Below are 25,523 nucleotides of genomic sequence, written 5' to 3'. Positions count from 1 at the left end.
GGGAATATGGTCATTTGTTCAAATGTACTATTCTTCCATTACTTATGAACAGAAAACCAATATATTTAAACCCCTTGGGTTGAGGCAGAGGTTGACTTCTGACCTAAAAGAGCCCATCTTTTCCATGTGGCAAGACTGAACAAGTAGTTGGGAGAATTGCAATTCTGTTCTCACAAATGCACTAAAGAAACTGAGAAAAACAGTAATTCTCCTCTCTAGCTGTCTTAATTACATTGAAACTACAGAAACGTGCTGCCAACTGTACCTGAAAGCAAAAGAAATTTGTCAGAAATGGGATTCAAACCCACACCTTAGAGTGCGTAAACATAAGTCCAACTACGCCCAGCTGATACGGCTTAATCTCACACTTCGGTGCTGGCTCCTCCCCTACCACTGAAGTAGGATCCCCCACCAAGTTTGAGGATCCATAAACCATACACATGCTTTATGGTGTATAAACTAAAACTTCATGAGCTGACTAAAATCTTGACTTGCCTATAGATTTAAAAACACCAGCATAAATGTGATTTGTTGATGAAAGTGTAAGGCATTGTTTTCAAACTTCGCTCCTTGAGAAGTCCTGCAACTTTTGGATGTCTCTCTGCTTCAGCTCTCTGGGTTCCTATATTAGTTCATTAGCAGAACTCTGTAGAGCTTGACTGCACACTAGTGAGGCAATTTCGACATTTTATTTAAGTGTGTAGGACAAGGGACACCTCTAAAAGTTGTAGGACTTCAGTGTGAAGCCAGTGGCAAGATCTTTCAATTTCAAGGAGAGATTTTGTACATCATTAATAATATTTTCTCTGCTCTGTGGTATAAGTGGATGCACCTCCTTTTATTTATTGAGATGGGCGTGAGAGAAATAAAATACAAAACATTTTGCATGGGATGTTTACTTATTTATAGCATTTTATTACATCGAACTACTTTTTGATACTCTATCACATAACATTTCAGTAAATTGCATTGGAGTTTGCATGTGTAATGTGACAAAATGTACAAGGGGTCTGAAACTTCTATGTATTATACAAGGCAGAAACCTTTACTGCTTTGACCAGAACCAACATTTTATGCCAATCACTGAGTGAAATAAATTATTTCAGCTGAACAGGAAAGTGAAGCATCAACACTACAACAGAACATAAATAATTCTTTTTCTGCATAAGCCAAATCAAGACAAAATTCATGACCATATCATTTAAGTACCTGTTCAATATTTATGTCATGTCACCTTATCATTTAATTACATGCATAGAACTCAAAAGGATCTGGGCAATATAAGCAATTCAGAATGCAATCTTAGGTATATCACACCTTCGAAAATGCCATAATCTTTGTGTGGTTTTTCCACATGAGAGTTACACTTTGTAAGTAAAGCAAGTAAAGCAGTGAAAAAGCAGTAAGTGCAAGCTCTATACTTCAGCTGAACAAGATACAGTTCAATGCAAAACCAAAAGTCTAAAGGTTAATATCCTAATAAAGGGATAGCTCTTACCAAAGAGGTAGGTTTCATTTTCTTGCTGAAACAGCAATAATGAGAATGAGGATGGCGAGGATCAAAGTTCCGGCCAACAGAAGGTAACACTTTCTTTTCCTCAACTGCCTCTGTAACCAAAAGAAGCATATTTCATCATTAGAGCATAACAATCATCTCAATTTTAAGAGGATATATGTAAATGTTCTAACATTACATTCCTTCAATATCTAGTTGTCAGCTAAGCGATGTAGGCCCATTATATTTTATAGTGGTATTTGTTTGGTTATGTAACAGTCAAAGCAATGCAAGGATTATGGGGTGTTTGATGTATAGAAGTAATGTAGGCATGGTGATTGTAGTTGTGTTTATATAGGGTCAAAACTGCAAGGAAATAAAAATAATATAGTGATGTTAATACAATTTACTTTTATGTCAACCTGTAGAAAAATTACACAAAAATCAGAAAATCCATTCAATAAAGCATCACAATAAATGATGCTTTATTGTCATTTTTTGCTCAGCCTTTATAGAGATTTTGAGTTAGTGTGACAGACAGAATTTTTATAATCTTTCGCCCCTCTGTCACACACAGAAACACATATGTGCATGGTTTCACCTATTTGCTGCAACTGGTAGATGGAAGCTTCTGTCACAGTTTTTCTGTAGAGCTGTGCTTCATAAACACCAGCAGCAGTGGCACTAGCTCTGTGTTCCAGTATGAATGGACAAGAAGCAGTCAGCAAGCAACAGCTGAAAAAGGCAGCCAAATTCATATTTGTGTTCCATTCATATTCCATTAACTCCTGAAAGTCCTCTGAAAAACGAGGTCAAATACAAGTTGCCACAAAAAAAAATCACACACTCTAATATTTGGTTGGACCACTTTTAACTTTGACCACAGCACAACATAGCATTGTTTGAATAAACTTCTGCAATATCACAAGATTGATTTTCATCTGGCATTGCTTTCATTTTTCAGCAAGACCATGTGTTGATGATGGCAGAGTCCGACCAGTGTGCCAATCCTTCTCCAGAACATCCCAAGATTCTCAGTGGAGTCTGAAATCTCCATGTGGAAAAACAATCTATCATGCTCCCTGAATTTATTTCCAGTATGTGACATTAAATATACTTTGTACCACATTTATTTATAAAATGTTACATTTAAATAGTATTTTAACCATTTATTTATGTGTTTGCTTTTGATCCTTTCATAGTTGAGAAGGTAATTAGTTGCATAGATTTTATCTAAGGTTAGAAAAGTAGAGGAGTAAAGGTGACTAAATAAAAATCCATGTCACAATTTTTAGGATTGTGTTTGCTAAAGTGTAGCATTTAATTTTACAATTATGACTTTTATGATAAAGAATAATGTAAATGCCTATACAATACACTGAAGTTTATTGTTGTGAAAATGAGAAAACGTTGAATTTGTGTAAATAATTTCCAAGTGATTGTATGACTTTGTAACTTCATGAAGAAAGAGGGATCAAAACAGAAAAATAAAAACAAAAACTTTTCAACAGTTTTACCATCAAAATAAAAGTTGTTTTTCATTTAATTTCTTTATCAACAGTGGGAAAACTGAGTTTCTAAAAATGAAAGCCATTTGTCTCACAAAACAAATTAAATTCAAATTTACATGTTAATTAGCTTGTGGTGTAAAAGTAAAAGCCATGTTAGCTGTAGTGTGCAGAAAAATTGTAAGAAACATTGAGGAGCAGGGTTATGGGGATATTTCTATATTTTCCTTAGCTGCTTGTCTCCTCGGGCGGTGACGATGTGTTGGAGCACAGAATCTATGTTGTTTTGAAACGCTTTTTCTTCCATTTTTTCCCAGCCTGTTTTCTGCTACAAAGGCAGCGGAGCAGCGGCGTTAGACCAGAGCCGAGGCTGGAGTCTTTAAATCCTGACGCGCTTCAAAGCACGGAGAGAGCAATTCATCTTCTTATCTGAGACTCAAAACAGGCTTTCTGTGTGGAAGAGAGAGGGAGAGAGGAGAAGAGCGAAGATGGAAAGAAAAAAAAAATGCTGTCGAGTAATTTTCCGTTTAAACGTTCCACTCCACAACAATTTGCATAAGCAGCCCTGCGTCTGTGATAAGAAGATTGGTAATTTTCAAAGGCTCTGTGGGGATTGAGAATTAAAAGCCTTTCTCCACTATCTCCCCTCATGCAGCTGGCCACCACTGATTCCCCTGCCTCTCTCAAACATTTTCTCCTAAACTACTCCTTATAAACTTTCTCTTCCTCTCTCCTTTTTTCTCTTCTCTTTCCTCCTTCCTCCCCACCCGCTCCTCCCATATGCCCTTCCCTCTCTTTTTCATCCCAATGCTGCTGTTATTTGGGGAGTACACAAAAATAAATAAGGTAGATTTAGGAACAAGAAAGGGCTTAACATAACAAAGGAAGTGTTGAAGTATTTTTAAACTGGAATTTTACAGAGCGCTATGCAGACTAAGCGGGGAGGACAAAGCAGCAAAAAGATGGGATGCTCTTATCACCAACAACCTAATCTTCCAGAGTGTGTCTCCTTAGTGCTGGCACTTCAGGGCAGATGGGTGGCACAAATCATCAGAAGAAATATACACTATCACACAGTTTGAAAATCAAACTTAAATTATCCAATGGGAATTTCTCATATGTTCTGGTATATCATAAGTTCAGAGAAAGTTTTGAGTTGAAAAACCGGTTGCCAGGGGAACCGATATGTTTACAGCCCATATCTATATCTATATTTAATTTTATTGTTATCTAAAATTTCTGAGGAAGGTGAATGATAATTTTGAATATTGTTAGTCTGAGTGTCTGGTCTTACAGTGGATCATTATCTGGTTATCACATTTGACCAACTGAAATCCAAATTACAATCCACAAACAAATGCTCACTTCTATTATTACAAGCCATATTTCACCAATGTGAAAAGCATTCGCCAGCCTGATGCCAACTGTCCAGAATGGTGATGAAGTGGCTGATGAATTAGTTTTTTTTTTGCGTCCAAAGGCATCCTGCAGTAACCAAGCTGGTCACGACTGCTGTCTGCTGTCTATCTATCTCTATTGAAAACATGTAGTGTAGCACGATCTGATGATACATCAACATTATGTTAGGCACAACCTCAAACTAAACATAGCCTTAAACTCAACCAGTCAACTACTGCGGTGTGTAAAAGAGTTTGATCCTTTCTGATTTCCTTTTTTTTCCCATGTTTGTCGCACTTTAGTGTTTCAGAACATTAAACCAATTTAAACACAAAATGCAGATTCTAAATGTACATTTGACCACTCATCTTTGCAGAATGTATGTCATTTCACCACATTGGAGGGTTAAAAAAGCATGGACTGACTTTTTAATCCATGCCACAGCAACTCAATTGACATGAAGATCCTTATCTGCCTTCTTACAGCAGAAGGCAAATAAGAAGCTCAAGAAGTATCAAAGAGGACGCAGGAAAGCTGTGGCACCCCTACAGGAGGAAAGTGGTTCTGGCAGAGATAAAAATACTTCCACACTTTACCAAAATATTTGTGACTACTTAACGTCTTAACACAACATCATACTGCTATATGATGGGCAGTTTATGGTCCTGCCCAACTAATCAACTATCTCATGTTGGAAATGCTTCCTCAGTCTCGAGAAGGTATAAAAATCTTGTGTGACATGAGAAATGTCCTCATAATCCAGTAATGTAATGCAATGATAATGACCATAATATTCTTCTCTCTTTATCACATCTGGTTGCGAAAATTGGAAGTCCATAAAATAAATAATATTTACAGCGGAACTGCCTCACTTGTAATCGGCTTATGTGCAATTTACATAAACCTCTGAGTCCCTTGCAGCCACCCTGATTATGATATTTAAGAGGAGCAGCAAATAAACATAGACTTCATGGCCAATTTTGGCATCATGAAGGAACGACCTGCAATAATAATCATCAGCGATGCAGTAAAAACCTTAAACACCATCAGCATATTTGATGTTTTGCAGATTGGCTGTGGTAAAAAAGTTCAACTTCTGCTAAGTTGCCACACAAAGCCATGCTCTGTGGTGACCTCCAGAAAAGTTTAGAATTCAACCTTTTACTGTTTATTATTATGGTTTTGGTTTAGTGATATGTATTCCAGATAAATGCTACCACTTAAAAAATATTGATATTTATGTGGTCAACATGTTAAAAATTGTTGATCATTTCAGAACAAACATAATGATGTGTTTATTCATGATATATCACATTACATTCAGGAAACATTTTGAGATAATTCATCACTGACTAATATTTTAACAGAGGTGTATGAACTTGTAAGCCATTGATCGCCATCAACAGAACTTGTGAAATTTGGTGTCCATTACTTTTTGCCAGAATTTTCTAGAGGACAGTGGAGGAATCAACACTAACAGAGAAAGAAGTAGGTATTAGTATAAAAAGAAATTAGATATTTCAGTCTGAAATATGAAAAGTGTGACAAACATGAAAGACACATGGTAAGTGCACTGAGTGATGCAGAACAGCAGACATTAATATGACTGAGAAAAAAAATGACAATTCTTAAGTCCTAAAGTATGAATAAAGCTGTTCCATTTGGGTGCGTCACAGATCAGTTTGGAAGTTTGTCTCCCTGACTTTGTGTGTCTTCGGCTTTGTTGTTTCTTTTTCCCATTCAGCTGGTTTGCCTCTGGAAAGACAGCGAACGTCTGGATTGGTGGAGAGCTAAATTGCTCGGTGTGAGCTCCGTCACGGCTCAGTTCTCCTTGAGATAATGAAATGACAATTAATGGGAAAGCTGTTGCTGTTCGCTCATTTGTTCGCTTGGAAGTGGAGCAGCAGCTTGGGAGGAAAGACAGAAAGCACTGCTGTTAAGACAGTAGCTGGGGAGAGCTCAATAGTTGTTTTAATAGCACATATAGCGGGTTATTGGATGTCAATAATTTATGAAAATTAGGAGATGACTGAATAAACAGATCAGACATTTTGTGAAATGGGCCACAGCCAGTGGATGTGTCTGTGGGGATGGCAAACAATCAATATGTGCACATCTAAATCCAGCCCATCTGACAGTCAACAGGCAGGAGGCAGAGTAAACACATACCTGTACATGCATTCATGCACACGCACGTACACGCCCGCACACACACACACGCGCACCCTTAAAGGTCATTTAAAGAAAATAATGAACCTCTCCCACATGTTTCAGGTTGTGAGAGGAGATAGGAGTAACTGGGGAAATCCGATGCCTGGATGAGGAAACCATGCCATCATTAAACCCACAAAGTTATACCCTGTTTTTACTAAGAAACCATCAAGATATAAAGTAAACCTTTTGGCTTACTTCATCGCCGTACAGCAGTGCTGCTAACTAGAAATTCCTGTTGAATGATGATTGAGTTTACTTTTAGAGGCCACAGTTCTTTTGCCACATATTTATGATTTTTCTTTGGTTTCGGATTTCTGTAGAATTTTCAGCTTTATAAGTTCTTATTTTTAATTTGCCATTATATTCCTTTGTCTTGTGATTTGGGCCCTTCATCTTGTCAAACCTTTAAGTAAATATTTAAATTATATAAATTAATTTAATGTCTTGTTCAGGCTGGGCAATAAGGCTTAATTAATTCTTCAGTTTTTTCATACCGAATCCGATTTTCAATTGACCTGAGTTCAAAGTTTAGCTAAACAAAACCTACAAAACAAGCTTGTCAAAGAAAATGAATGGCTGTGGGTGGGCTAGCATCACTTTCAACTATGTAGTTCTTGAAAGAAAAATCACAATTTTCCAAAAATGAAATCTTCAAAATCAGTAAATTTGATTAATAAAACTGATTTATCACCCAGCCCTTCCTGTTGTTATATCAGATAAGATTTTATTGTATTCTGTTATGAAATATCAAATTATTTCCTGCAGTAAATGACTCTAATGGTTCCAGAAAATCTGATTTATTTTTCTATATTTCTGTTTTCTTCTCTGAATTCCAGTTTTTCCACTTTTATTTTCTAATTTCTAAATTTCAGAAGTAAATATCTAATAGTGTTTATTCAAATTGTTATATAATGTAAACACAAATGAAAACAAAAGCAAAATAAACCAGACTTAAAAATTTTAAATAAAAGAAACTAAAAATTACTTTCTTTTTTATGTAACATTTCTGCTGAAAAAGAAAACTTTCATGGTTTATGACAATAAAAAAAAAAAGTCATTTTTTAAAAACTCAAATTTAGACATGAACTTGTCTGAATTTATGTTCTGTTCAGTGTTTTGGACCAGTAAAATGCTTCATGCAGCTGGATTTGGACTTTTCTCTCACACCACTGATGTATAATGATGTAACTGATGTACTTAAACATTCTGGATGTGTTCTTGTATAAAACATGACTGTATTTTTTTGCTGAACGGATGGGGCTTTACCAGACATTGTTGGTACAGATTTGTGTATTTCCAACATGCTTAATAATATACTATAAGATTTGGAAGGAACTGTTCTATCCTATAGCCCTGGCCAGTCGTGGTTCTGAAACACAGTCGAAATCTGCAATGCTTAAATTTTAAGCATTCTGACTAATTCAAATTTTGACTCTATGAATTGTCAATAAAAAACGTCACACTGATTCTAAAAAATGCAGAAGGATGTGCATTTTTAATTGATCTAATTTTATAGTGAAAGGTAGGACTGTTTCGTATTTTAAGTGATCATTGGGAATAGCTTTTAAAATGTCAGCTGTCAGTGAATGTCTAGTTAAAGCAATATTTATTTAAAAAAGTTGCTAGCTCAGACAACAAATATTAATATACATCACTGGAGCTGGAAAAATAATCTGTCTTTTGGAGTGAAAATACTAAATATGCCAATAGAGTTTCTACTTCTACTACTTAATCTTTCATGAGATCTGCACTTAAAGACAAAAGTCCCTTTAAGTCAAAATGATTTTTCATGATCTTCTATTAATTAAATTTGTTTGGGACATAAAAGTGGATTTATTTACTTTTAAAGCTTTTAAATTTAAATAGACTTAATGATTGTCATTTGCTATAACTAAGAGAGACCAAACATATATAAATATGAATATCATTATGCATGAAAAGCACATTAGTTTTTTCTGTGTTTATCTGAACAAACAGGTAGATGTGATGCAATTCTGTAGATGTGTAGTGCATTTAAAGAGTTGTATACTTTATGAACCCCTTGACACTTCAGTCAATACATTATTTACTATAGCTAGAGGCTTACATAGCATAGACACATAGAGCACAGCCAACTGCCATAGTTCCTGAAAGAATGCCACAATATACACATATTTCCTTGAACAGAAAGTGCAGAAGCAGACCCTGGGGCATCTTTTAAAACATCTCTCCAGAATGTGCTCTGAAGTGGAAATTTTTACCACCCCAATCCACAGAACAGAACAAAGAACATTCCTGCCTAATTTCTAACAGCAGTTGTTGCCTAATAACACATTTTACTCTCATTTAACGTACGTCTGGGCCAACACCCCTAATGTATAATTATTATCTCGGGAAAACGCACTCATGTACTACAAATTATATATGTTGTTCTGTTATTCTGCAAGACTTAAGGCAAGCACTTTATATTTCCTCTCTCTACGTATAATTTATTGAAGTGAATGTGGAAGCTAGTAAAGGATGACTTGAAATTACATCATCTGTGCAGATATTCTGGGGGTGGTAGTTGGGAAGTGGTGAGCGGGTGATAAAGCTGTGCAATCAAGTGAGCTAAGTCTCTGTTTGCATGGGCGATCAGGCTAAGCTTCCTTAGGTTGCATTACAATGCAAAGGCCCAGTACTATACAGTTAGAACAAACAAATATGATGCAAAGTAATATGCAGTAGACTATAGTGCAGCACAGCTGATTGGTTACCTGATACTGATTGGCCTTGGCAAGCTCCTGATTGGCTGATTCCACGTTCGATGATGTATTCTGAATGTAGTCTTCAATACTGTCTAAAGCAAAACAAAGACAGTTTCAGTCACTTTCTATACTACATAACTGTTGGCAAGCAGTAGAACAAAGTCACAGTGGTTGACTTTATGCCCTAAAAAATGTGTGTCTTGCCACCTCAGTGGGTTTAAAAACTTTCAAGCATAAAGAGTCATATTACTAAAATGAAATCAGGGTTAGAGGGACAAATCAGCAAACACTGAAATATCCCAACTCTTTTATGTGTCCACTAATTCATCTTCAACCTGAGGTTTGAAAGGTGTAAGGAAAAAGTCAATAAAGACCCAGGGATAAGACAACAATGTATGCTTATTGTGACCACACCCGGAAAGACATGTATTACTCCAAGGCTGAGGTACCTGGTCTAAGTTCCATATATTAGCAGTATATTGGACAATGTGAGGCCAATGTTGCATTTCTCCCAAACTGAAGTGTTCTCCCTTTGATACATCAATAGTCCTCTTCACTCTTCCATCAGGCTCAGGGTTTGTTTAAACAGATGTGGAGTCACAAAAAATAGCCATTCAAGAAAGGCTGTTTGAAATCTGTCTCCACTTTGCAGCCCTGCCTGATAAGAATTTCACTAATGCCTCAATATGGCCTGAGCTTAGATCCTGTAATTTACATTTTTCCCCTTTTATTTTGCTGCTGTTGCAGCAGTTCTGCCTTCAGCAGCTGGAGCACTGGGCTATGTGTTTTACAACAAGAACCAGCCCTGGTCGCAGGACCATGAGGGTCTCAGAACATGCAGCTGGGATTGAGAGCTGCACTTGGTCATATCAATAAAATATGTATCGGGAATGCCCCAATTCAATAGGTCTGACAGAACTGTATCACTATTCTCATGCAGGCTGTCCAAAGGCTTCACTGTCCCTAATAAAGGGGCAATATCATGCAAAATTAATTTCTTTGAACTTTACATTGTGTTATGTTATTCTGCTATTCTGTATACTGCTATCATCAAAAACATACCTGGGGCGTTGCCTTGATTCTTTCATGCAAAAAACCCCAACATTGTTTTAGTCTTGAATGTCAATTAATCACAGGTGCAAAATGTCTTGGTGGACTAACTACCACGTTTAAGGCACTTCTCATTGAAGCTGCAGCTCCCAAGCTTCAGCCTCACAGAGTAATCATCTCCCACTCTGCTCCTTCAGACTAGCCAGCAGCAATTAGCAAACACCTGGTGGAACTACACAGGTGGGGTCATTATATGAGCTATTTCTCAGTGCAATGCTGGTTAAAGATTGTTAAAGGGTCAAGAGAGGAGGCATGTTGTGAAGACTGTTGTGATCAATTTCAGAAATATTTTTTAAAGGGTAACATAGTTTCTTGATTGTGCTGTAAAGTAGCATTATATGCCTAAAAATACTGCGTCTTTATGAGCTGAATCAGTGCAAGTTTAGCAAAAGTTTGAAAAAGCCCAGATGTATTTCAGTTAAAAGTTTAGATTAAAAATGTTTTAATTTCAGAATTGTTTTTAATTCTTGTAAATACACTGAAGCACTGGCCTCATTACCAACAGGGACATTGTTCATACTGTTAAAGCACACACAGCCCTGACAGCCCATATCATTACTACTGATCCAGCACAAACTGCTGAAGTGACACAGCCTACTTGTCTTTTCTGTACATAGAAAGTTATTGTGATGACACAGAATATGCTTGATGAAGTAGATGCTTCAGAGAGTTTTGCATCATTAACTAATTATCCATCTTAATTTGCAGATTCCAACAACGCTGGGAGAGTGGCTGGTTGTTGTGGGGTGGTGTAAATGAAAAGGCTACTGTTGCAGAAAAAGGGGTGCAGGCTTCCTCTAGACCACATATGTCAAAGTCAAGGCCCGTGAATTACTTATCTGCGGCCCCCAGGATGATATTTATACTTATCTTAGTAACTAAGTCTAGGAAGGCATTATCAAACTTCTCAGAAACACACAAAGGCAAGAATATGAACATCATAGAGCAGCACAATAATGCATTTTCAGTTTATAATGCATGCACTTTAATTTATGTATTTATCTTGATATTAAGAAACATATTTAAGAAACAGTTAAATTTTTGGCTGTTAGCCTGTTGAAAATATTTTCCCTTGAGGTTACTGACAGCGATAACAAAATATTGCTTTATTCATTTAATTATTAAACAATATACACTGTGTTAGCTCTTGGTTCAAGAGGCTATGTGCAATCATTTCAACATATTTCAACATAATAAATGTTGAACCAGACCGGCCCTTAGCTTGTAGCAAATTTGGGTTTTTGGCCCTTGGTGTATTTGACTTTGACATCCCTGCTCAAGACAGACACTGGACCACCTGATGGTGCTGAGAATTAGCTTTAGGATGTCGAAAGATGGAGAATGAAGTGGGGAGAATGAATTTTGCAGTTAAACCCAGCAGTAAAAACAGATGTTAGAGTTTTGTTCTTTCCTTTCTCCCTTCTATAAGTGCATCTGAGATACTAGGAGTATTTGTTTCTCCAAATAACAGATTAGATAAAGGACTGAATTGATGCAGTTAACCATTACTGTCATGAAAGATGACCACTGTGAACTTTGAAAATATAAATGAATGTATGTCTGCATTTTCCTGCAGCCAGAACTTCTACAGAACTCGGGCCAGTTTACATTGCTCTGTACCTGGACAGACCTGGAGGAAAAATGTTTAGACCTTTGCTTTCTGGTGGACGCTGCAGAACACTAATTGCAAAAGGCACCTGCCACATAGACAGCCTCTTCTCCCAGGTTTTCTCTAAGTACCAAAACGAACACCTTATAGCCTGAATAGCAAGTTACTCTCCTGGAAAGCAAGAAGAGATGAGAAGAGTAGGTAAAATTGTACTAGTAAGAGCAGCATTACTTTCACATTTATACTAGGTGGCCAAAGAAATAAAAAATCCTCCTAAAAAGTCACATTCATATTTTTTTGGACTGCTTTTCACTTTGATTAGGGAACACATTCACGTGGCATTGTTTCAATAAACATCTCAATGTCATAAAATTGTCCATCCATTGTTACATTAGTTTTTCACAGAGACCTTGTTTTTCTAGTGGAAGAGTTTGACCACTGAGCAAATCCTTCTCCAGAACATCTCATAGATTATTTGTGGGGTTAAAGAGTAATTCATCCCCAAAACATTTTTTTTTTTTGCTAATTAACTGTCTGTGTTATTTAGCATTCCACCTTTATGTTTCTCTGCAACATAAAGTTTTGTCATTTTTGTGCATTTTATTTATTTTGGCATTATTTTGCCTAAAATCATCTCTGCTGGTCTCTTTCTGTCAAACAATTCTTAGGCAGTTGAACTTTCCTGTTGTTTGCAGCGGTATAGCTTGGCACAACTTCTCCACAGCCCTGTATTTGGATATAAAAGCCCACCCCTTTTATCCTATTCCCTTGCTCCAATCCCATGGCAAGTAAGGAGTTGGAGTAGCGAGCGTTACCATGGTGACAGGTTTGCATTGATCCATAGCAATTCTTATGACTGTTTGATTTATTTGCAAGGCAGGCACAGAGTGGAATGGGTCTGGTTTGCTCTGAATATTTGGTGAAGGTTTGGTGCTGAACGACTGCAGTGCTTAGAAATTGGGGAAAGCTAATGGGGGCTAATGGTGGCACTCGCTGATCACTAAGATAGACAGGCTATAGCGTTGTCACGATAGAAGTCTCCAACAACACAGAAGAGTTGCTAGATTCATCAATAGTTTTGAAAAAAGGTCACTATAGCAGTCTGAAAGATTGATAAATATTCCAACAAATTAGATAAGTTGACAAAAGAGCTTCTTTCTTCCTGACCACAGCCCTACTCACCCCCTCCACTTATCCTTACACTTCACCATGTCTCTTGTCTCTAAATTTGCCAGGGGCGGTTTGAGCTTTCAGAGGAGGGTTAACTGCATTTTAACTCTGTGGTTGTCAATCTATAAAAATGATCTCTCATGCGCCCTGAATTCCTCTTTCACAACTTGATCATGGGAGTTCTGGCATAGGGATCTTGAGATATGTCAACACCATATTGACGTTGACAATATGGCGTACACATATTGACAATGCCATTTTAACAATGGCGTTGACAATATGTCAATATTTGACAATCTGTGCACATATGCTGAGGTCATCATACCTGCTACTTTTTATTGTAACACAAGCAAAACAGTAGTAAAAGGGTGTATGGAGAAACTTTGTGATGGTGTGCTGGATTTGGAGTGTCTGAAGAAGGAGGAGCTTCTTAAAGAGACAGAGGCCCAATTTCTCTGCAATTTTGCGAAATTGCAAAGACGGAAGTCTTTAAAGTCATATTGGAGTATATAGTGTAACCCACAAGTTACTTTAAATACACTTAATAATAGCAAAAGGCAGAAAATTTAATTTACTTCTCTGACTAACACCAATGCTATGAAAGTATATCTAAAAAGAAGTTGGGCCGGATCAAAAGACTCTAAATTCTAAAGAGCCTAGGTGTGAATGACAACACAGGAGTGAACAAAGTGTCAACAAGGAAGAGTAAAATTTAATAATAAAACAATTGTGGATCCACATATACAATTGTGACAAAATAGTGCGCGTTTTTTGCAAACAGAAAATAAAATAAATAACAGTCGTGTCAATGTCTCAGTCGATTCAGTTTTTGTCCAGTCTCTTCCAGTGTGTCAGTCGATCCTCTCAGTGTTTCAAGAATAGTGACCAGTCGGGTCACTATCAACCATATCACTGGGTTCTCTGGGCTGGGGCTCGCCATCCAAATTCAGAAGTGGGTCTTGAAGTCTCAGGGCACTCCAGTCCAAAAGTGCACCGAAATAACAAAAAAAAAACCTGACCAACGCTCTGACAGTGTCTGACTCTACCGGGGATTTTTTTTTCCAGCCTCAGCTGCTCTCAAAGAAACGTTTGTCCAGATTTTATAATCTCTCTCAGGCTCTTAACGAAAACAACGGTCAGCTGTTAGTTCTCAACTGCGTCTGACGTGCTCTGAGTAGAATCACAGCGCAGTAGTGAAAGGGGCGGGACAACCAACCCCATTGGCTGATGTAATGTCAGACCACGCCAGCCATTGGTTGCCCAATCCATCAGCAAAACAATTATTAATGGCCTATTTAATTATTTAAACTGTTTTTAACAATGTTTTTAGCACGTTTGGATATATCTTTCTAAGCAAAAGAAAACACAAAATCTATTTATACTTTTCAATCTCGTGAAACAAACAACACACAAAAAAAACCCATCAAATTAACATCACCAACTTCCACCTGGGTTCTTAACACTGGGTTACACTAGCATGGTCAATTGTGCTATGAATTGACACAGTTTGCCAAGAAAATAAACAATATTGCTTCTTTAATACAATATTGACAGTTTATGTGAGCTTCTAGGATTGTTTCTCTGCTTGGTGGCAATGATTTGACCCTTCTTAAAATCTGTTCAGTCTGTTCCGTTTTTCCAACTGAAAACTCGACATATTCAGTTTAACACTGCTAACTGAAAACCATGTCTCTTCCAGCTTTGTACAAATGACAGGCTTTAACATGTCCTTTGTTTCCTGTACCAGTATCTGAATGCTAAAATAACCTTGTTGACAACATACCTTCACTAATAGGCCCATATAGTGTGCCTATATTCATGTGCTACCATGAATAGAAAATAAGAGCACAAATCTGTTCTTCAACAATCTATTCATTTCTTTGTATTGTCTGTTGCCTTTCTTGCTCACACCTCTACAGCAGTCATATGTTATTCGTATATGCTACTACACTAAAATAGCCATGTTCACAAAGAGGCCAACGGCAATTTCAGTGCATCCCTTTTTAATGGGAAAAGGTCCATTATCGCCTGACTCTATAATGCTCAGATTGGACCTCTGCTGTGGAATAATGAAGTCTTCCTCTAAGTCAGGGGTGCCCAAAGTCGGTCCCAGAGGGCCAGCATCCTGCATGTTTTTGTTCTCTCCCTGGTTTAACGCACCTGGATCAAATGATGGTTTGCTAGAAGGCCTAAGAAGAACATTGACATCCCGAAAAGGTTAGTACTATCAGGGAGAGAACTAAAACCTGCATGATGCCGGCCCTCGAGGACCGACTTTGGGCACCCCTGATCTAAGTCCTCCTCTATCTCTCTGTTCGCCCATTTGGATGGAGGCACACCATGTTCCTCCACTATGCAAATCCACATCAACACTGAAAGTCAGCAGATACATTCACTGCAAAAAAAGACACAACCTTTCATGCCCTCTATGTTTGAGATCAAATAAAGCTACATTGTTTCCACATTGTTTACAAACTTTGCTGGACAGTTGAGATTTTGTAATTTGAACTTTCTTCAAATTCACAATTTTACATATATTTTCTCATTGAATTGCATGCTGCTACATTTTTGTACTTATTTTTTTATTTTTTTTGCAGCAGAAGCTTTATTATAAAAAGAAAAGAAAAGAAAAAGTTTTTTTCTTTTTTACATCTTTTAAGCTCTCTGTAATTAATTCAGTGGCATGGTTACGGACATTGTTTAGGTGGCCGTAATCATGGACAACTGAAAACTGAAGCTGATTTATTAAGATCTTGTGGTCTTCTTCATCGTAATATGCTGCTTTCCATCATAAGAAAGATCAGACCATACCTAACCCAACATATCACCCAGCTCCTGATGTGGTCTATCTGATCAGGTACGGTTTCGACTAAAACAGAAGCTTCCTCCTGTCAAACCTCTGCAGACAGTCCAGAGGATGAAGGTATATCTGGTTTTCAGTCTGCCTAAAACGACTCATGTCCTCCTTCTGTTTGTTGAGCTCCACTGGGTACACTTTTGCAACGTGCTTCAAATTCAAATATTGATGTTAGTCCCTTCTACTTAAATGCTCTCACAAAGGCTTTTGTAGCGATTAGGAGTGGCCAAATAGAGCAGGCTACCGGCATTGTGGTGTCCTACGCTTCTTTTTTCTCCACGACAACTGCATGTATTAAAAACAGAATTAGCCAGACAAACATTTCTGTGGCATTTATTCTTGCATTCAATTGTTAAATTAGCCTTAGGGATCTCAATGGAGCCAATAATAAACCAAACTTATGGAGATCCACCAGTCTCTTCCTGATATCTTGGTAGATTTCTTCTCCAAGATGTCAGGAAGTAATGTGTTTAAGGTTTTCCCTCGACTTTATCATCTGTTCATGGTCTTGCAACATGCAGCAACAATAACAAAAATCTGACAGTGGTTAATAAAACACATCTGAAAAATAAATAAATAAAATAAAATGTTCATATGGATTAGTGTAATTTCTGTAATTTCTGGAAAAAAAATTGTCCAACCAACCTCTTAAAGCTGATTTAATGTCAAAAATGTATTTTTAAGAAAATGGAAAATACTTTGACTTATTTTTGTACCTGAGCAGCAAAAAGAGACTCATCTTAAATCCTATTTAGAAACTGCAACACAGTGCAGCATTTGATACACCTCCAAAATTAAAATAAATAAATAAATAGCACATCTCTCTCTCACCCTTGTAGAGTGAGTCTTATTCTAATTTTAAGGCTAGTATCCTTGACCTTGCAATTTATGTTGTTTTAAAAACTTTGTGGTTCATTTTGGCTTATCCATTTTGTTTTTTTTTTTTTTTTTTTACTTGTAGCGAAAAAACAAGAATAGCTCTCAGGATCATTAACCTTTTTCGCTTTCACATACTGAATGGATCACAAAGAGAGCTGTGTCGGGAATACTGTGTTAATCATCTTATTTAAGCTCAAGGTTGGCATTTGGCTGACAACATATAGTTTTTGTTGTTGTTGTTTCCTTTCTTCTTTTTTTTTTCCAAACTCATTATCCTTGGTTCTTTTTTTTTGCAATTAATAGGCTGTGAGTGAAGAATGACTGCCCCATTCTTCATATTGAATTCATCTTATTTGCTTTTATGCCACAGCAGTTTCTTGGGGGCTCATACAGGATTCCAAAAGTTGTCATGCATAAACATCTTTGACTATTATGGTTTATGATATTGGCAAAATGGCGTGTAGTTATCTTTAAATATAATCTAAAGTTTTACCCCAAACTACTGCAGCTGTTACCAAAATACTCAAAAGACTATTCACTTAAAAAAGCAATGCTCAGTGAGCATTGCTCTGACGCTAATCAGGATGAAAAAACTCTCAGAAATAAGTCTGCTCTTCTTTGAAAGGTTATAAGGTTCATTTGAGGTTTTAAATTGAATCTACATAACATACACTTTTTACATATTACCAACTTTAAATATGGGTTTCAAGCATTTTCTGTTTTAAAGAAATAAACATTTGAAAATATGTGCTTTGTTCTGCTTCAATTTATTATTTTAAGTTACTTTATATATTTTTCTGTAGAATACTTTTTTTCCACTAAATAAATCTATAATCAGTTGGTGACTGAGTTGTTCTTTTAATCAAATACTGTTTTTCTCCTACATGATGGATTTTTTTCTACTACTTCCAGATAAATACTGAAGTAATGTTACTCTAAGGTACAGTTTTTGCTTACTCTATCCTCCTATGTTCAAACATCTGTGGCAGCCTTAAATCCATGTTGAAACAGTTTGTTCTCCTTCACCAACTAAACTTTGCAAACCCCAAACAAAGCTACGGACAGTATTCTCAGCTTGGATCTATCTATATTCTGAGACCTTTCACCTTGATCCAGAACTGATTTACCACCCAATCAGCTCAACATTTTCCATGTATGTCTCTTTAGCTTCACAGGTGTTTGACATTTATTAGAGATCAATTCTCTTTTGAGTGTTCTTGATTAAACCAGATGGAACAATCCTAGCAGCAGAGTAATTGTATCTCGGTGCTACGTTTCATTCTTCTTGCCCAGGGTAAAACACTTCAGGGAACTGAGGAGCATTTACAGAAATCAGAGCATCTAACTGGATTTTCTCTCACAGACCAATGTCTGTGTAATCCCGACAGCATTTTGCTTCACGTCAGAGAAGCTTTTCTGGTGCAAAGGTTGAAAAGTTTGTTTTGACCGGAAGAATTTTTTTATGATAGGGAAGCAGTTTTAACAGTTTTGTTATGAACTTTTCTAACTGTCAAATGAACCAACCTTTCAAAAAAAAAAGAGAAAAAAACACAATAAAACAATGTCTTACCAATTGTATCTCCTTGTTCGTGGACCATACTGGCTAGATCCTTCATTATTTGACTGACATCCAACATGTCTCTCTGCAGAAAAACAAAGCAAATGAGAGCTATTGGTTAACTATATTGAAATAATTAAAAAATGTTGAAGCGTGATCTGCAGCGGGTGTTGTGCGCTTCTCTCTCTACAACCAAACCTAAAAGGAATTTAAGGAGCCTGATTCAGACAGTTTTATCATGTTTGAATAAACTGTGCTCCTAATATCTGTTCATGATTGTATGATATTGTGTCAGCCACAGCCCAACAAACATATTTTCCTTTCCTAAATTGAAGAACCTTCACTCTATTTTTGGAGGCACAGCTTGCCAAAATCTTAAATGCTGGAACTATTTTGATGATTTTAAAAAACCATCAAAAATCTGGGGTTTCCCAAACAACCACGATGAAGGGTGTTCATGGTAAAACAGAGACTTTATTGGCTGCAGAACCTTTTTGTCAGCTGTGTTCAGACATGTGAACCTCTGGGAGTTTGGTTGATTTGTTTTATTTTTTCATTTTACATATTTTATCAATAGTACAGATGAAAGACAGATCAGCACTTTATGAAATCAAGTATTATCACTTAGACTATTCCCATTATGATCGCCAAGATATATTAAACCAAATACAAACATACAGCAAGTAAGACTTTCTATTTGATTAAAATATTAGGAAATTAAATATTACAATTTTCTTTAAAGTGTCGTCGCATAACTTAATTATTGTGGTCAGAAAGGATTTCCTGTGGCAGTCTGTATTACTGAAGAATTCCCTGGAAGGTGACACTGATATTCTGGTTTGTCTGTAATATTTTTTTATGTTTTTGAAGAATTCTTTTTTGCCTCATCATTTTCAGAACCAGAACAGAACCAGTCTGTGTTTCTGACCCTGGTTCGGATGCTGCTGACCCAACACAAGACACTACACTTTCCACGGCACACTGATGCATAAAATGAGGGGGTGACACAGTTGCATGAATTAAGAAAGCAGACAATATAAATAATGAACAAAATATACAAACACATTATTTAATACTCTTATTATTAAGATTAATATATTAGGAGAGCTTCTGAGAGTGACCCATTCCTTCACAAATATTAGTAAAAACAGTCTGCATGCCTAGGAGCTTCATTTTATTCAGCTGTTGCCGTGGATGGGTGAGCAAATACTTTTGGGAATAATTTGTATGATAAATAAAAACCTCTAATTTAAACATGGTTTGATCACAAAAAAAAAAAAACATTTCCATTTTTTATGTAGGTTTAAATGAAAAGGCAGTCTTTGAACCCAACGCCCATTTTGATCACGTTAAACCAAAGTTTGAACAACTTAAGACTCAACAGAAAAAGAAAAAAAAACAAGAAAGAAAAAAAAAAACAATCTGCATGGAAGTAGGTTCTCCCTTTAATAACAAAATTCTGTTTGTTGGTGTTTAATCCTAACTACTCTCTGCTTTGCCTGACTGGAAATAAAATTTCACAGTTTTTATTCACTTATTCTTCTGCCAGGGCACAGAGCAAACTGGAGCAGTTATGGATGACCGCAACTAATTCTCCACAGTCTCTAAGCTTTGAATCTACTCTCAATATTTCTGCTCAAAGCAAATGAAAGCTTATAAAACCTCTGTCTATCTCCTGCTCACAGGTCCCCCTCCCCCTTTCTATTCCTCCATTATGGCTCTGTGCAATCACAGCTGCGTTGTGTAGACTAACCCACTGGGCCATCCATCACAGGTGGCGGAGATTGCTGTGGAAACTGGCAGCCATCCTGTCACTTGGCAAAAAATGCTTGGAAGGAGCCAAAAAGGCCTCTGGCAAACCTTGCACTGCTAAAGACTTTTTTGAATTTACCTTTAGGCAGGCAGGTCTATCAAGCTGTAATAGAATAACACATTTATTTTACCTGGCAAAGAACTGGGCAATCAGGGCTCATTTCATCACAATGACAAAACAGTGTGTTGCCAATTTAGTGTCAGTGGAGAGCTGTGTGTGGAACAAGCACACACACTCACACAGCTGAGGAAAATGGCAAAGATGTTATGGGCTAGGGCCTTTGCCCAAGGGCTGAGTGTGTGGCCAGGCCTGGAGCTAACAATGTGCCCTTTTCCATTTTTCATAGGCTTTAAATTCTGATAGCAGTGAGCCTAGCAGCCTCTGGATACTGGCAATAGGCTTAGAACCAGGCCTGAAGATTTTTCCATTATGTTTCCGACAACAGGTTTATTACAGCGGGGTTTCTTATTACCCAGGGCAAAGTATATCAGTACTACTCAGAAATGGGCTTTAAATTCTGGTCCTTCAGGAATTTAGGCCACCCAAAGGGCTACTTCAAAATTTTGCTTGTTCACTACCTCCTAAAATTATTAACTTTTTGGAATGTATTTATTGTTTTGAGTATGACTTTACCCAGCAATACTTCAGTAATACTTCAGGACTGTGTCAGGTTCATAAAAGTCCCAGTCAGATCCCGTCTGTGGTCTGTTCGTATTTTCACCCTGTTTTGTTTTGTTATTTTGTCTGGATACTCTGGTTTCATTTCACCATCCAGAAACATGGATGGTGAATTAAATAGTGAAATTAAATTGCTCTGAGATGAGAGAGTATGAGCATGTCTGTCTGTGTTGGCCCAGTGAAGGACTGTTGGATCTTCTAACCTGAAGGGGGGCACCAGTTCATCAAGCTGGGGGTTTTAATCTGATATCAGCTGGCAATAAAACTGGAATAAATCCTGACCTAAGCAACATGACAAAGTTTCAGAGGATGTAGAGAGCTGATTTCTAGTATGTCTGAAAATTAAGAAACTTGAGAACTTATAGGAATTTGGAAAAATAGCTAAATAAACTCTGGATCAAATTTTTATATTTGTTCTACGTATGTACAACCTTTAATTTGAGCTTAATGAAAAGAATGGAAATCTGAGTATATCAAATCAATGGGAGATACAGGAGGTTTGTGCCCCTTTAACTCGAAGTTAAAGGCCATTTCATGCTTCTTTCAAAATAAAACGCCTCAGGCAAAGGACAACAACATGAAGGTCTGAGTACACAAAGGTAAAAGACTTAATTATAGTTTACTTCAATGTTTCCTTTTACAGCTTTTAAATGTAGACTTTCCTTATGATAAGTTTTCCAAATCATAAACACATTCAGTGTTGGACGTGATACAGAGTTTGGATTAGATGAAGCCTCACTACTGACAATGTCTTCTGATCAGCCAGCCAGAGAAACCCATTTCCTCTGAACGCATGAGGAGATTATGTTTTTCTTTTCAAATGGTATTGTCCTTTTCACTGGACGGGGAATTTGCAATTTGTGTTTTGACAGTTTACGTAAGACTAGTGATTTAAACTTCCTCTTTCTGCAATTGGTTCACTTAGTTCTCGATTTTCATTTTCTTTTCTGTGTGAAATTAACCAAATTAGATAATTAGGTATGCAAACTGTATTTGATCTTTTCATGACAGTCTGAACATTGCAGATTGGACACATACATTGTCATAATAAAACCCATAAGTATCAGCTGATGAAGGTTTCTCAGTACTGATAGATTATTATTATTATTATTATTATTATTATTATTATTATTATTATTATTATTATTATTATTATTATTATTATTATTTCCACAAGACTCAGGCAGAAAACCAGCCAAAACAAACTTTATGTAAAGTTTAACCTTTAAAAGTTTAAAGTTTAAAGGTAAACTTTACATAAAGTGCCCTCTGCATCTGCAGCACATGCAGAGGGCATATGGCACCTGGTAAGCAGCACTCTACTGCTTACCACGGACATGGTTCACCTCTCACTAAGCATCAAGCAAAACTTGAACTCACAAAGACTCAATGTCGTATCCCCAGGCTTTTGTTGGATGCTCCAAAACATTACGCTCTAAGTCTAAGACTTCCTCAATGCCAATGCTCACGTCTGGTCCTCTGGCACTTAGTCAATTGTGCTGCTGTTTCTGAGTGACTAGAAAAAGACCATGCTGGAACAAATGAAGGGCTTTGCGTGGCTTAATTTCTTCATGAGACAAACATGCAAATCTGAAATTCAGACATCTTTTCTGCCTGATAAAGAGGCCATAGCAGAGACAGAAAATAATTAAACTTGCATCCAAGAAGGGAAAATAATCACAACAACAAACCTGCCGAAGCATCTGATTGACACTTCAGTCAAAATGTAGCTCCAGCTGTAAGGATTCATCGCTTGATATGAGCAGTTGATGGAGAAGCTGCAGCTCAGCATAAAGTTTTGCAGCCTGTGCAGACAACAGGCTTCATTTACAGTGGAAACCCTTATAAATGACAGTTCCTACAAAACACCTGGTCAGGACATTCGGTTTTAAAAAATTAGCAATCCTCTCTGCAACACAAAGATTTACAGTTTGTTCATATATTCTGATGCATGATTACAAGAGGTTTACTATTCATTATAGGAGGGAAATAACATGGATTCCAGAAAGTACATCAAAGGATGACACTTTTCCTGTCTTTGCAAAGACTGAAGTTAATAGAGGCCAACAGCAGTGACAATAACCCTCTGATGTGTGAGTGACTGACTATACAGTCTTCTGTGACTGGATCTTTTTGACCCAGGTTACAATCAAAGTGTTTTTATGCTACTTTTGCAATTTTGATTCAAAACAATATTTTGTATAATACTTTCTACTGTGTTTTATTTCACACAAGAATTATTTCATGTTTGAAACATTTCTATTTTTCACTTTTTAGAAAGAACAATTTGTAGAACATTTGAACTCACAATGTTCTAACATTTTTTAAATAAAACGACAACAGCAATTTTACAACAGGAATGATGAAATGTCAATGATGGACAATGCGTGTGTGAGAGTGTTTTTGTGGGCATAGGGAGGGGTTGTGACAGAGCACTTTTCTTGAAACTAGCTAGCTAACCAAGCTGATTAACATTACTGTCTGTATTCTATTATGCTATGTCTATCAAGCATGTGAGTGTATGTATGTGTGTGCATTTATCCATCCATCCATCCATCCATCCATCCATCCATCCATCCATCCATCCATCCATCCATCCATCCATCCATCCATCCATCCATCCATCTTCTTCCGTTTAAGCGGGGTCAGGTTGCAGGTTCAGCAGCTTAAGGAAGGAGGCCCAGACTTCGCTTTCCCCAGCCACTTGTTCCAGCTCCTCTGGGGGAATCTCAAAGCTATGTTTTCCAGCCCACCTGGGAAACATAGTCCCTCCAGCGTGTCCTGGGTCTTCCCTGGGAACTCTGTGCGGAATATCTCACCAGGGAGGCATCCAAGAGGCATCCTAATCAGCTGCCCAAGCCACCTCAAGTGGCTCCTCTCGACATGAAGGAACAGTGGCTCCACTCTAACTCTCTTCTGAAAATCTGAACTTTTCATCTTTTCTCTAGGGGAGCGTCCAGACACCAGAAGGAGAAAACTAATTTCAACTGGTTCTATCCGTGACCTTGTTCTTTCGGACATGACCCGAAGCTCATGACCATAGATGAGGGTAGGAAAGTAGATCGACCAGTGAATCAAGCGCTTTGCTTTTTGTTTCAGCTCTGTCTTCACCACAACGGACCGGTACACTGGCTGCTTCACTGCAGACACTGCATCAATCCGCCTGTCGAGCTCTTGCTCCAATTTTATATCCCGAGATACTTGAACTCCTCACTTCGGTCAGGACATTCTCCCGGATCCGGAGAAAGCACTCTATTCTTTTCTAGCTCGTTTATTTATGCATTTATTTATATAGCTACGAATCTCATCAGGGAGGCATCCAAGAGGCATCCTAATCAGCTGCCCAAGCCACCTCAAGTGGCTACTCTCGAAATGAAGGAACAGTGGCTCCACTCTGAACCCTTTCTTAAAATCTGAGCTTCTCATCTTTTCTCTAGGGGAGCGGGTTTATTTATTTATTGAGATAATAAAAGAAATAACCTTGAACACATTGATCAACAGGTTTTGCATGTCATTTCTCTATCTTGGTTTTCTCATCCAGGCTGTCAGACACACACAGACATGCACACACAAATAATACACATGCACAATAAAGTACAGGCAGCAATGTTAACCAGCTGGTTAGATTTGTGACAATAACTCTGTCACTGTACTCACAATTGACACGCACACACATATTTGTGACGTAAAAAAATAATGATAATACTTACATGTAAAAGTTCTTGCTATGTAGAATATTATTACTCACTTAGGACTCAGTGTATATGGGTCACAAAAAATGTGTTCCTGACAATCGCAATAAGTAAGAAAACAATATTCACATTAAATTTCATAGGTAAAGATGCAGGTCATTTTTGACTCTCTCACGGAAGAAAGGGGAGGTAATATAAAACATCCTATTTCATAAAATGTATCAAAGGTAAATAAAAAATTTTAATTGCATGAAATCAGCACCATATTTTTTAAGAAATACCTGGAATATGAAGTCATAAAAACTTTTCATCGTGAAGATGTTGCTTAAAATATTAGCTCACCAGGTCAAAAGGACCCACGTACACATCAGAGTATTAAAATAAGAAGTCTTCGAACTATATGATGAAAAAAAAAAAAATCAGATGTGGATGTTTCCACTTGTGCCTGTAGAGGGAAATGTGGCACAGTGGAGGACTCCTGTCAGCTTCCTTAAAGAAACCAACACACTTATAGCCTGTTGAACAAAGAGGACCCAAGCTCAGAGGATAAGAACCACCCACGGCGGGTGAGAAGGGAATGCTTCCATTTTGGGAGGGGTGCTGGTGCCTTGCAAATGTTTCGGGCGAGAGGCAGGGTCACCCTGGACAGGCCACCGATCTATCGCAGGGCAACACAGAAACACACAGGACAAACAACCATGCATGCACACAATCACACCTACGGAGAATTTAAAGAGACTAATTTACCTGACAGTCATGTTTTTGGACTGTGGGAGGATTACCCATATCATCCATCCAGACTGCAGTGCTACTGAC

At 37.4% G+C, this 25,523-nt stretch overlaps 1 protein-coding gene across 5 annotated transcripts in view; it reads right to left on the bottom strand.

The window, feature by feature from the left end:
- tsnare1 (T-SNARE Domain Containing 1) overlaps positions 1–25,523 on the bottom strand; it is a 122,621-nt gene that overhangs the window by 18,833 nt on the left and 78,265 nt on the right. For 2 of the 5 annotated variants that reach the window (XM_055042057.1, XM_055042060.1), the window contains exons 9-11: positions 18,537–18,609; positions 9,351–9,433; positions 1,499–1,608 (exon numbers count right to left, since the gene is read on the bottom strand). In XM_055042057.1, the coding sequence (XP_054898032.1) occupies positions 1,513–1,608; positions 9,351–9,433; positions 18,537–18,609 (252 nt within the window). In that variant the 3' untranslated portion in view covers positions 1,499–1,512. Of the gene's footprint in view, positions 1–1,498; positions 3,454–6,098; positions 6,232–9,350; positions 9,434–18,536; positions 18,610–22,706; positions 22,821–25,523 lie in introns of those variants that run through there. The other 3 variants (XM_055042058.1, XM_055042059.1, XR_008606709.1) reach the window with 3 other exon arrangements.

The sequence above is a fragment of the Poeciliopsis prolifica genome, unplaced genomic scaffold, assembly GCF_027474105.1.
Source record: "Poeciliopsis prolifica strain line A6 unplaced genomic scaffold, Auburn_PproV2 SCAFFOLD017, whole genome shotgun sequence".
NCBI lineage: Eukaryota > Metazoa > Chordata > Actinopteri > Cyprinodontiformes > Poeciliidae > Poeciliopsis > Poeciliopsis prolifica.
The sequence above is the reverse complement of the archived record's forward strand: the minus strand, read 5'-3'. Positions and strand labels throughout refer to the sequence as shown.